Source organism: Equus caballus, chromosome 19, assembly GCF_041296265.1.
Source record: "Equus caballus isolate H_3958 breed thoroughbred chromosome 19, TB-T2T, whole genome shotgun sequence".
Classification (NCBI taxonomy): Eukaryota; Metazoa; Chordata; class Mammalia; order Perissodactyla; family Equidae; genus Equus; species Equus caballus.
In genome coordinates this window covers 48,581,739-48,595,444 of record NC_091702.1, presented here as the reverse complement: position 1 = coordinate 48,595,444, position 13,706 = coordinate 48,581,739, and the positions used below count along the sequence as shown (strand labels likewise).

Here is a 13,706-nt window from a genome sequence, read left to right as displayed (position 1 = left end):
GCAGGGATGAAGGGAATACACGGGGGTTCTCGGAAGGTTAGAAAAAAAATAGAGCCCATTCTATTAGAGCATTGGGTCTGTCTCATTACTGAAAGTAGAGTATGTAAATAGTACTGATACACAGAATAAAAGCCCACTGGTCACTAGACCAAAAGGAAGGAACTCTTAGGCAGGGAATGGAAGTTGCTAGGTCTGCACAGAATGTGACAGCAATCTGTCACCACAATAGACTTACAGAATCCGGCTCAGACAACCAGCCTCTCATCCCTATATCAGAGGCCTCTTTTCAGATATGTAAGTGTGTTGAACGTGTTTTCTATATTCTTTGGTAAGTTTAGGTTAAAACAAACAAACAAACAAACCTAGAAGTATGTAGATATTTTTACCAGCGAATATAATTTCCATTCATCCAACTCACCAGGGCACTCCTGCAGAGTCTGGACCACCTCTGTGCCTACCTAAGAAGCAATTAGGCTAGAAAAACACAAGTTTATACCCACACACACCACACACACACACCTGCACAATCAATTCCAAAATTCCCACCCAAGTTTGAGCAAAAAAATAGACACACTTTAGCATTTATTTTTTTTAAAACTAATTTCTCAAAGACCCAGGCTTAACTTCAATATTTATATTTGAGGCTTTGGATATGTGGTATGCTCCAATTCACAGGACCAGGTTACCTGGTTGGGATCAGGATCAACTTCATCCCAGTTGTGAGTGACATGGCCTTGGTCAGTGGATTCAAAGGGCTTGTGAGAAACTGAAGGTAGAATCCTATACAGCCAGCTGGGAGGAAAACAAGGACACAGAAGTCTTAGGATGATGTTATGAGTGACGCACAGACTGGCTCAGGAAGTACTCTCAGGAAGATGCTCAAGTCACCAACGATCTGTGGGCTTTAATGTGAGAAGCAATGACACAGCATCACTTAATAGCCACTGCTGTCCAGGGCCCCAGCATCTTCTCACTTTCCTCTCCACCTATCCCTCTTCAAATCGAGGCTTGGTGCATAGTTATTCCCCTACTAACAACAAATGAAGCATCATCTTTCCCAAAGACAACTATAAAGGAAGCGGAAGTACCTTGAAAGATATCTGTGCAGGAAAATCCATAGACAAACGTCAGCTTGTATACGTCATTGGATACTAATCCTTGCTCTAGAAGGTGAGGACAATGACTCCGACGTAGATTGAGAGAATATGGGTGGTTTCTTTGGTATTTTTGAAATATAAATCAATTTTTTTCTTTAAAAATTATAAAAGTAACACATGCCAGAGGCAAAAATAATTCAAGTAATTCAAAAAGTCCCGAAAGGCAAATGGCTTTCTTCTTCAATTTCTTCAGGGCCAAACTCCTCAGAGGCATCAAGGTTAACAATTTTATTGTATATTCTCTCAGGTATCTCCAATGCATATATGAGCAAAATTGCCAAATCATCCTACCACTTTTTTCTCACAACAATAATGTGGGAGAGTGCCTGATTGCCCACATCTTCACAAATATGGAATACTATTAATAATTTTGGCCTTATAGGTAAAAAATAGCATCTTATTTTTATCCTGTATTTCCTTTATTATGAGTAAGGTTAAGAATCTGTATGTTTATTGGCCCTTTGTAATTTTTCTATAAAGTACTTGTATAAGCCCTTTACCAGTATTCTACTGGGTTGTTTGTCTTTTTGATATTAATTTGTCATAGGTTTAGGAAATTAACACTTCTGTACTCTAAAATTATAAGCCTATCTGTTCATGTTTTCTTAGGGTACATTTATAGCTTTGTTTTTTTCTTTCTTATTTTTTCAAGTTTTACTATCTGTATACATTAAGGTCTGAGCCAAAGATCTCTCTGCCAGGACCCGTATCTCAGGATTTAGGAAGAAAAGAAGATGCTGATGAAGGAACTCTGAAGGACACCAAAAGGAGAACCCTCCAGAAGTTGAGAGGGACATTGAAACTTACTCAGAGGGACCCAAGTCCGTTCAGAGGCTGTTACCCTGACAGAGAAGGAAGAGGAACACTACTTCTGACAATGGAAGCCCAGACCTACTTGAACAGACTGATTCTTTAAGCCCCAGGACAGTTTACTTCAGGGAGAAGAAACAGCCTGGCCTGGCCCCCCAGGGACTGGAGCTGGTTACTGAACCATTTGGGAGATAAAAGGGCCAGATTTGTTCAGTTTCCATTTGATTCCTCCAGTTCTAGATGATGTGACCTCAGACCTTGGATATCAGGCTATGCATAAACTAAGCCTCTCCAGCTTCTAGTAGTACACGGCGTTGAGAGCACATGTGTGCATCTTAGAACCAACTGTGGGATCCTGGGTGAGTTACAAAACTTTCTTGATCCTATGTTCCTCATCCTTATGTCCTAGGATTGTTGTGAGGATTCAGAGTTTATGTACCCAGAATGCCCACCACTTAGCAGGTGCTTACTATTAGATGTGTGTTGAATTGTCTGTCTATCCCTAATCATCTGGGTTTTTATGATGGGCCAAGTTTTCCTCATTCTCTATCCTGACTCTCACCTTCTCAGGACCTAAGGGATCAGCTAACTAATCTGATAACAATTAATCCCTGATAGATATAATCTCTTATAGTTCTGTGGGCGCCCTGCACTCTGTGGTTTAAATGAGTACTGACTATAAGAATTCTAGGCTTGCTCACCTATGGATGGGGCTAGTTTTGTCTTCCCACTGGGGACTTTTGAGCATTTTCACAAAATTCTTGTGGATATCTTTGGAGAGTTCTAAACAGATGAGTGAGCCATGCCTACTGTCCCTGGTTTTTCAGCTGAGTTTATAAAACTCCCCAAGCAGCACCACATGGCCCTGGATAGAGATTTAATTCAACTTCAGGGAATGGTGCCAGCTTCTTAATGAAATGCCAACAGCTCCTTTTCAGCCTCCTGGAACAGAGCTCGACTCCTGCTGGCTGAAGATATTGCTGAATAATGGGGGCAGGCAGCAGAATCTGGCGTCCAGGTGTCCCGTTAGTGAATGGGCCATAAAGTCAAGAACATAGTCATGGAGGCCAGTTGTCATAAATTAAAAGGGATAGGAATTGTCTGTGTGCTTACTTTACTTTGACTATTTGGGCTTGCAGAGAGAGATAGAGATGATTAAACAGCAATAGAATTAACCCCTGATTTTTGACAAGTGTGGAAAACTCTCTCTTCCTCCCTTCATGTACATATCTATCCAGAGAGAAGTGATATTGATATTGACCAGTAGCACAGCACCTGCCATATCTCACACTCGGTTCTCTGACAGCCTCCTAGGGATACCCTGCATAGGAGGGAGAAACTCTCTTATGGTGGCAATAATAATGATCACTATACTTAATGTTAATTGAGCATTCGCCATGTGCCAGGCAATGTGCCAGGCACTTTACACACATTCTTTCCTTTAATCCTCACCACAACTATGAAATACATACGACCACTACCTCTTTTACAAATGAACCAAAGGCTCTGACAGGGTAAATGACTTGCCCAAGGTCACACGGTTGGAAAGAGAAGGAACCACGATTTGAAATTGGGGGGCCTCACTCCAGAATGGGCATGATTAACCACTAAGGCGAACGATCTATCATTTGTGTGGTCTGTTGTGCTTTTGTAGTCACTATCTCATTTGCTTCTGAGGGGGGTTCTGTGGAGATAAACCCAGTCCCTTCCACTAGGCAGTACAAGACCGCCTGCCCTCCTCCGCAATCTCCAGTATCAGCAGCAGCCCTCTTCACAGACGCCCAACTTAAAATTCCCACAATTAGACACCACTTGTTTAAGTCACAACACTTACTGCCTTTCCCCAAACCACAACACCTACTGCATGCAACCCGCCCCCTAGGAGTTAATCAAGGGAGCGAGAGGTCATTGACCTGGCTCGTAGGATTAGGGCAAACGTGGAACATGACACATTGTGCTAATGAATGTGCTGGTTTCCAGCAAAGGGAAATTCCAAAGAATAAAAACCTTATTAATTCAAACCACGAGGGGCCATAGTACATAACCTTTCGACTACCCAAGCTTGGATTATCCAACATTTTCTTGCAAAGAACATAATACTTCTAGTCAGCTGAGGAAGATATTGTGCTGAAACTTCTATAATTATGAGTTAATTATTATTTTAAAAACAGTACACCAAAGTCCAAAATTCAACTGGAATTCAAAATTCAGAATTAAATCCTTAGGGCAAGACCAGACTATCGGGAACATTTCCTTCTGAGTACAAATGAGAATTTGTAAATGGAGCTGGATGTGTGTGTTTTCCAGGCTCTGTGTAGCTTCTCTCTCACCTTCTTCTACCAGTAGCTTGATTCTAATGGGTGATGAGGCCCATCCTCCTGTGACTATGACCCAGAGCACAGCCTGTGAGAAGCAGGATCTTGGGCAGCCCTGGGACTCTGTGGCCCAGGTGTCGGAGGCAGCACTTAGTATTAGTCATAGCACCCACAGTCACAGGTCAGAATTAAGCTAATCCTTGTACCTTCTCTTATTGGTGCTCCTTGGACAAGTGAAAGCCGATCCTGAGAGCTGCTCAGCATACAGATTGTAGGGGCAGACTTGAGGATTATTCTAAAACAAAGGAGGCAGTAAATAACATCACTCCAATCAGAAAAGCATCCCACCTTCCCACCAAGCAACTCAGTGGGGGAACTTTGTCCTGGATGCTCTGGGCCACTGCACATGACCACCCCCAACCCCAAAATTTTTTAGGTAACTTTTTCCCCTGATTAGAAAACTAATACATGCTTATTGCAGAAAATTTATAAAATAAAACCCATTATCTCACCATCCAGAAATAACCCAGTGTTGACATATTAGTATATTTTCTTCTATTCTTATCCTCCAAAATAAGGACCCTATGATATGTGTAGTCCTGCATAATCAGGACTTTTTTTTTTTTAAGAGGAAATACTTTATTTTGAGCATTTATTTTTCATGCCATGAAATATTCCTCAAAAAATTTGGAAAAAATTTTTGTTTTCCATATTTTTGCTATTGTAACCAACACTAGAGTGAACATCTTTGTGCATACATTTTTTAGGACTGATTATTTTCTCATTGTTGTCATATCTTATGCTGTTCAAGGGGACTGCAAGAAATCCCCCTAACCCTAGACCTAGGGGATCCTCCTGAAAGTCCTACACTTAGTCTACTATTGTGGGTTGGGTACTTTGCCATAGGTAACCACTGTCCAACTTGAATGTTTGTATTGTCATTGTTCTGTATCCCAATTCTCTTATTGATTTGTGAAACTCCTAGATGGTTCACAGGCTAAATTATAAGAGCCATGGTGGGTAGAAGTACTTTGCCCTAAGGGCTGGTCATTCATTTCTACAATTCAGAGCTCTTTGAGCTAATATTCTATTCACTCATACCTGTCCTTCTGGCAGGGCACCTGGGCAGCGAGGGTCCTCTGAGGCACATTCATTCCCAAATCCAGAAATGTACTGCACATGACAAACACAAAAAGGCCACCATTAATGGGATTTAAAGAGCAGTTCATAACATTGACAGTCTACGAAGGTAAGAATTTCTATATGGACACGTATTTGTGTATGATGTTCCATCATAAGATCTTTGCTATGTCTTGGAGTGTGAACCATTTAGGAAAGATGATATGCTCTGTGTGAATTTTAAAGACTGCCAATTAATTGGGAAAAGAGTGCTGGATACTGCATAGACTCTCCACCCTTAGCTATACTTAGTCCATTTATGGGCTTTTTCCTAACTATGCTACTCCAAGAACAGGCTCTTGAGTTCTGGTTACATCAGAGAGTTCCTGAGAGGGGAGATAGCTCAGACATCACCTCAGCTCCAGATTTGCAGGATCTTGCTGGGCCTAAATTATAACCTCCCTGAGTTTGGAGCTTCCCTCTCTCTCCATACTCAGAAAAACGCAGCTGTAAAGAGGCATGTGGATCCAATCTGAGAGCAAAACCCTTGAGAGAAAGCTCTCCACACTAGTCTTGCTGCAGGTAGAAGCCTGCGTTATCTCGCTCATCTATGGAGCACATGTCTCTATATTTGTATCTATGTGGATACAAGACAATGAAGTCTGAAGATGTGCGTGGCTTTCAGGAGATGTGCCAGACGAGAATCTGTCCAGAAAGGCACAATGGGGTCTATTACGATTGCTATCTGTTTACTTTACACCCAGAGGAAAAAAGTTAGGGGGTTTCTCAAAAAAGTAAATTACGTGGAGCCCCTGTAACTTTTTCTTACAATATTGAACACTCTGTGAGTTCTTGTTCACTGTCTGGCTTCTCTGCTAGTTTGCAAGCTCCATGAAGTCTGGCACTATGACAGTCTTGTTTACTTCTATATGCCCCATGCCTGGGTATAGAAGGTACTCAATAGACATCTATTGTTTGATTTAGTTTTTCACTGAGAGCCTATTCTAATATGAGTGTATGTGTGCTGCTCTAGATAGGGTTAGAACCCCCTTTTCTCTAACTTAAACGTAAAAAAAGACTATTTTCTTCCCATAGTTGTTCTTAATAAATGTGCTTAATTTTAGCATGGAATAATGAAAGTGCTTCCTTGCTTAGTGAGTGAAACGCCACCATCTGAGCACATGTCTTTAAGAGAGATAAGAAGGATGGAAGTGGGTGGAGGGTAAGCCTTCTAGAGTTCTCAGCAGCATGGAGAAGGATGAGCTCGATGGAACACGCCTGAATGTGTGAGTGTTGATCAGGCCAACAGTCTATATTTGGAATCAAATGTGAATATCAAATGTGAAATGTTATGACCTAGAAAGCAATGGAAGTGAAGTTTTTCTTTTTGCCTCCAAACACATATTTTTTGTATATTTGAAAATCTATCAGCACTAAAAACACCAAGTTATTTTATAGACAGATTGGTTAACAGCGGTGGCATGAAGTTTGAAATGATTTCTTTGGGGAAATGGCAGAGACCATCCAGCATCCTGACTCTCCACTGAACACAATTTTCTTCTCTCTAAATGAACCTCATGCTCACCATCAACAGGATTGAATTTGAGCTGCTGAGAAATGGTAATGACTTCAAATTATCTTCAATTCTGTGGAGTGGGATTTTAGACCCATGTGTGACTGAAGACACTGAGTATGGCAGGGCCTTCCCTTGGTTTGCCTGGGCATTGTTTCTTTCTGCAGGAGAGGAAGGCTGGGGTGCTGAGGAACACAGCTGACGTTTCTGGTGGGCAAAGGTGAATTTACTCAACCTTCCCCATTCTTTGCAACTTCTGGCCTCAGAACAGAGTCCAGGGTTATACCCAATGTTTGGGACAAGGAAAAAGAGACTTATATGTGGTTCTGAAGCATTTGATTCAAATTGCTTTAAAAAACAGAAAAGAAAGTAGAAAGAACAGCTGGTGGTTTGGAAGGGAGCCACCCAGCTCTGAGAGAGGTGTGAGTTCTGAATCTGTTTCTCAATCTTAGCTGCCTGGCATTGGCTGAAGATGAGGGTGGAAACTGCTGAGTCACTCTCAAATCAGTCGGTTTTCCTAATCCTCTGAGAGAAAAATTACAGATGCAGTTATTAGGGCTTTAAAATGCCATGTCCCTGACTGCTGAAGGTATCAGAATTGAGGAAGCAGTGTTCTGCAGCTGTTCTCCCAAGGCTTGGAGATCACAGACAGAAGCTGAAGTCAGCTTATATTACCTGTGAAAATCCAAGTGCTCAATTCCAGCTGGTTCAGTGACTATGTACAAATATACCTCATACAAAAAACCCCCCAAAACCTAACATTAAGCAAATGTGTCTGTATGTTTTCTTCAGTCCAGATTTCTGAATAATTTGATCCAACACAAAAATATGATTTCATTTCCTTACAAGAGAATTATGTGCATCCTCTCTAAATGAAAGAACAAATTACTGAGCTCCGTGTAACTTGAGGACCATCAGTTCTTTGGCAGCTCCCTAGTATACAGCTTTTTAATTCTCACCTGGTCCCCAGGATATGATTTATTTGTCAGAGTGGTTTTATGAGGTGCTTTTCTCCTGACTCTGATTCTGGGTAACACCTCGATGGGACGAGCAGGTGGTACACCTCACTTCCTTTTACTGGGCATGAAGGAAAAAGAGAGAAATCAGGGTAGAGATGGAATTACAGCCATCTTTTTTTCCTGTGGAAATGTTACCAGCTCTTAGTTAATATCAGCCATGACATTGGTTCCCCTACAGTGAACATGACATGTATGGGGTTAAAAGTAAAAACCTGCATCCCAGTTCCCTGGGTCTTTAGTTACACTCGTATGTAAATATTTGTTTCTTTAGCCTCTGACTCCCAGAGCTTTACAACCAAATAGAAATTACAGATTGTTACAGCCCAGATGGCCTCAAACTGGGCTCCCACTAAAGTTGTAGCTAATCCCAGGACCTTGAAGTTCTTTTACAGAGAAACTAATGTCTAGAGAATATCAAGAAACCGAAGCTTCCCAGGCCCAACTCTTCAGCTTCCTGACGTCAGAGTCTACCTTCCACCACGGAGAAAAACAGCCAAGGACACTCATCTGAGAAATCCTTTGTCTCCTCTGCTGGAAGCAGCCCCAGACACAGGCCGACGGGAAAATGTGGACCAAGAAGTCCACGGTCCCCCTCCCCTACCTAAAACCCCAAATGAAAATCCCCACCCCCACGAGAAGCAAGCAACTTTTGGGGCACTGACCCTTTGCTTTGTTCCCTCTGCCTGGCAAAGTAAAGCTTTCCTTTTTCTCCCAAGACTCTGTTCGTGTTATTTGGATTGGCATCAGGATCAGAGACCGAACTTTTGGTAACAGCAACTATCTAGTATTTCCAGTTAGCTTTATTGGGAACATAGAATATAGATTGTTAGGGGAACTTGCAGATTATTGCAGGAGGCCGAATAATGACCCTCAAAGATGTCTATGTCTTGATCCCTGGAACTTGAGAGTGCTATCTTATATAGCGAAAAAGACTTTGCAGATATGATTAAGTTAAAGATCTTGAGGAGGAGATATCCTGGATTATTGGGGTGCACCTGAAATGTAATCACTAGTGTCCTTAAGTGAGGGAGACTTGATTACAGAAGAGGAAAAGGCAATATGGTGATGGAAGCAGAGGCGGAGTGATGCACTTGGAAGACAGAGAAAGGGGCATAGTCAAGGAATGTGAGCAGCCTCTAGAAGCTGGAAAAGGCAATGAAACAGCTTCTCCCCTTGAGTCTCCAAAAGGAACCAGCCTTGCCAACACCCTGACTTTAGCCCTGAAACTGATTTCAGAGTTCTGACCTCCAGAACTGTAAGAGAATAAATATGTGTTGTTTTACGCCACTAAATTTCTGGTAATTTGTTACAGCAGAAACAGGAAACTAATACTATAATTCTGTAGACCAGAGGGTCCCAGCTCTGTTTAATTGTTAGAATCACCCCAGAAGTTTGTTAAATACAGACCCAGACCTAGTGAATCAAAATATTTGGTGGAGCCCAAAGTCTGCATGTTAGCTCTTCATTCCAGAAATGAGGAAATCAAAACTCATAGAAGTGAAGCAACTTAAGACCATAGGGTGGTCTATTTTAAATTTAATTTTATTATTTTATCTTTTGAATTTTCTTTCTCTAGTTGTGCTGCTTTTATGTAAATGTGATTTTATTTGAGGCCTTGTGTTGACATATCCATTAAAATGAAGAAATAAAAGCTGAGAAATGTTGTTTTACTTATATAATGGTTATTGATTAGAATGACACAATCTGGCTTTCTGTGTTTGGATTTCTGATCTCTGGAGCTAACCTTTCCTTGTGGAGATTAGACAGCAGGCTGGGAAGAATGCCTTTGAAACTGAGAACAAAGACCAGCAGGCAATTTACATTGGTGTGCTGGTGCTGTGCATAATAAGTTGCTTAAAAATTTCAGCAGGGTAGGATTTTAGACATAATTTATTTATAAACAGTAAGGATGTTTCCAACCCCTGCTGAACTCACCCATAGGATTTTCCTCAGGAAACAAAGTTTTTATGCACTCTCCCTCTTCCAAGACTTCAGCTACTACGATTGATGTTATGACCTCCTGTATCTACTCTCCTAGACTTACCTATTCCCGTGAGACCCAGATCCATACATCTGACCACCTCCTGGGTGTCTCACCTTGGCTGTCTCGACAGCAACTCAAATTTAGCTGAAACCCTCTTGGTTCCCAGTACATGCAGGGCTTTCCATATGTGCTATGTCTGCACTCACTCACTGTGTCCTCCAGCCCACATCCCTTTTCACTCAGCCAATTTCACCTACTCTCTTAAGACTCAGCTTAGGAAGAAACTCCTTCAAGAAGTTTCTCTTGACCCCACCTAGGCCAGACTCAGTTCCTTTCCTATATTAATCTGTAGCATCATGTACTAACATATAATGTTTGCTGAATGAAAGAATTTAGAGTTCTCAGCCTTTCTAACTCTGGATCAGACATCAAGATAAAGAAACAAACTCTTTTACTTTGGTGTTGAGTGATTTCAGGATCCCTATCAATTAAGGAGATGTTTGATTTTTCAAACTCAGCATTAGGTGAAGGGCATTAGGGAAGTGCTCAAACCCCAGATTCCGGAAAGAAGGCTGGAGTCTGGCCCACATGGCTTGAGTCAAGGTTCTGGGCAGTTCTATTTAGTTTCACATGTGTGTGCTGGGCACTGATGCAAGCCTGGGCTGGACACTAGGCATTGTTTTAGACACTGGGGACTCTCTCTCTTTCCCTGACCTTAAGGCACTCAGTCTAGTAGATGCCATTCAGGCTCCTCTTGGACAAACCCAGGTTCTAATCCAGTCTCCATCACCTATCAGCAGTGATCTTGGGCAAGTGACTTCATCTCTCTGAACTTTACTTTTCTTGCTGGTTAAATAGAAACGAGAGTGCCTACATCCCAGATTTATTTTGAGGATCACAATATGAGTTAATTCATTAATAGCACATAACCCACACAAACTTTTCAACTGCACATTAAACAATAAAAGGGAATTATTGTGTAGAGGAAGTGCTAGGGCTTCTACTGGCCAAGGGTTGATTGTGAGCCTCAAAATGACTGAATAGAATAAGCATATCCAATTGGTTGGCTGGAGGCAGTCCAGGAAGCTGCAACAACAGGAAGGTGTCGGAGAGCAGGGGCTGCGGAGCAGACACAGTGAGAAATGTCCTATGATGTCTACAGATTCCCAAAACAATGTTTGAAATGAACAAAGGCAAGGGGTGGACAATAAAAGCTTCATCTCTTTTCTTTATTATCTTTCCCTCATCTCCCTAGCTCCAGCCGTGCCTACAGACACCATGGTGAAGCCTCTGGACACAGGGGTTTGGGCCAGAGCCTCTCTAAGTTCTAACTCTGACACTCTGGAATTCTCAGAGTCTTCCATAAGTTCTGGCTGAAGAAGCCACAGCAAACTTACCAGTAGAGTTTCTTACCTTCAACTCGGCCATTTTCCTTCTTCCGCAGGTGTGATGTCTTTAGGAAACCCAGGCCCAGATAGAGTATGAAGCCGAAATTCTTCTTTCTCCTTCACGCCACTCTCTGGATGTCGTTATTCCCACTGCTTCACTGTCTTCCCTGGTCAGCAGGCTGCTCCAACTAGCCACGAGAATTGCCTAACTGAGAGACTAAGGAGAAAGTCCAGCATGCTTATTTCCAAACTGCTTACACAATTGCCTTTTTTAAAAATTAAACCCGGGCTGTTTCTGGAAGAGTTTGCAGAGGCCCAGCTCCTCTTCACCTGAGTTAAAGATTGGCCAATTATTTGTTCCAGTTAAGAGAAGGAGGCTAATTACTAAAGGCAGACAGTGTGAAGCTCTTTAGGAGAGGAACTGTGGTAGCAGGTGCCTGCTGTGTGTGGCAGAGGCTTCTCCACTCAGTCCTGACTCAGGCCAGGAAGGAACAGGGCAGTGTTCACTCCCTGGGGAGCAAGGAGAAAATGAATTGTGCTCTGACACAGATGTGTTTACACACAGCCACCTGAAACGGGGCCTAGGTCTACATAGCTCTCCGCAGATGCTTCCCAGGGTTGAGCTGGGTAAACTGTTCAGAGCCTGAAGGACTTCACTTAAAGTAAACTGAGATGTTTACTGTTGCTCCTCTTAATTTCTTAAATATGTGTTGTGTTCTTACGAATTCTTTAAGAATCTTGTTTCCTAATCCCTTTATCTTTCTAAAAACAGACCAAGGGATTACTTTCCAGCCACCTTTTCCATGACTCCTCTGTCCTTCATCTTGGCTATTCTCCTTTGCCACGGTCAGGTATCAACTTCGTGGGTATTCATATTCAGGAAGGAAGAAACCATATATCGAGTGCCTGTTCGTGCCAGATTTTTCCACAGACATTACCTCATTTAATTTCACAAGAACAACCTTGTAAACTAGGCTTTATTATCACAAACTCAAGTGCAACAGACCAGGCAGGGAATGTAAATGGGTTAAGTAGGCTAGGTGATTTTTCAGGATAAGAATTTCATATGAAGCTCCAATTTTTAAACATTGGCAACTAGAACAAATGAATGAATGAATGAATCCATAAACCCATTGTGGTGGATTGTAAAAAATGCCCATAATTTCCTCTCATCCTTGTATGCATGCCCCTTTGCAATGTCACTTTGCCGCTCCTCCCATCAAGAGATGAAGTCTTTTTCTTACCTCCTTGAATCGTATTTTGGCTAATAGCAAACATGACAGAAGCAGAGGCTTGAAAAGTGCTTTGTGCCTCAGGATTTGTCCATTTCTTGCTACTTGAGACCACCATGCAAAGCAGCTGGGCTAGCCTCCTTGAAAATGAGAGACCATATGGAGAGAGAGGTTCAGGCAACAGACCAGCACTAATGCCAGCCGTGTGAATGAGGCAATCTGGCTGCCAGATGATTGCAGACACATGAGTGATCTCAGGTGAGACCAGGAGGAGACCCACCAGCTAAATTTAGCCCAAATTGCTGACCCACAGAATTGTGAGCAAATAGAATGGTGTATTTTATGCTACTAGTTTTGGGGTGGTTTGTTAAGTGGTGATAGATACCTGATACAATTATGTCAAAAAAACATTCATGCAGGTTTGAAATGACTATGGGCTGCAGTGTAGACCCTCTGCTTTAGATAAATGGGTCTAAGCAATCTCCAGATGTCCCCTGGCTCCAGCATACTGCAGTAGCAGCAGAATGATTTGCCTGTGTATGAGGCGTTAGCACAGAGAGAGCCAGACCAAAGGGGCCATGTCGATAGAAACAAGTGACAGGTTGGTAACAAACCATGTGGATTGATGCCTGCGGACCAGGCAGCTTATAGGACATTTCAGCGTCTGTCAGCATAGACAGATGAAATTGTGGTGTTATATAAGCTTCCCTGGAATTTATATGCAAACCTGAGAGGAAGTGGGGGTGCAGACCCCAGCTTCACTGAGGCTAAGTTTTTATTATTCCTGCAGGATACAGACTCAAAATCCAAAAGTGAATTCAAGAAAAATATTTCTTTCACCTGAGTTTATGAGTACATTGGGTCTTGAATCTCTACTGATCTTGGAGGTTAGTCTTCAGTGGTTAGGAAAAAAAAATGAATGGGAGTCAATAAAAGACAAAGGAAAAAGCTTTACTGCTTTATTTTTCCATAAACTTCCTAGCTCTTTGCACTGAATCAGCTTTGAAGACAGATTTAAGAGATGTTTCAGTTCTTAAGGTGTGAGAGATTTCCCAAAGAGTGAGAAAGTGGTAGCAGATCCCTGACCGGATAAAAATTACTTTGAGGGG

At 42.1% G+C, this 13,706-nt stretch overlaps 1 protein-coding gene and 1 long non-coding RNA gene across 5 annotated transcripts in view; one reads left to right on the top strand and one right to left on the bottom strand.

Annotated features, from left to right (window-relative positions):
* HGD (homogentisate 1,2-dioxygenase) overlaps nt 1-11,582 on the bottom strand; it is a 44,016-nt gene extending 32,434 nt beyond the window's left edge. For all 4 annotated transcript variants that reach the window (XR_011429242.1, XR_011429241.1, XR_011429240.1 and 1 more), the window contains exons 1-4: nt 11,391-11,582; nt 5,384-5,455; nt 4,489-4,577; nt 687-792 (exon numbers count right to left, since the gene is read on the bottom strand). Coding sequence is in view for 1 of the 4 variants with exons in the window: in XM_001502399.7 (XP_001502449.1) it covers nt 687-792; nt 4,489-4,577; nt 5,384-5,455; nt 11,391-11,405 (282 nt within the window). In the remaining 3 variants the exon portion in view is untranslated. The remainder of the gene's footprint in view (nt 1-686; nt 793-4,488; nt 4,578-5,383; nt 5,456-11,390) is intronic.
* LOC138919239 (uncharacterized) lies at nt 5,398-9,644 on the top strand. The gene is made up of 3 exons (XR_011429245.1): nt 5,398-5,531; nt 6,860-7,021; nt 8,375-9,644. It is a non-coding gene; the product is annotated as an uncharacterized lncRNA (long non-coding RNA).
* Nucleotides 11,583-13,706: the final 2,124 nt, after the last annotated feature.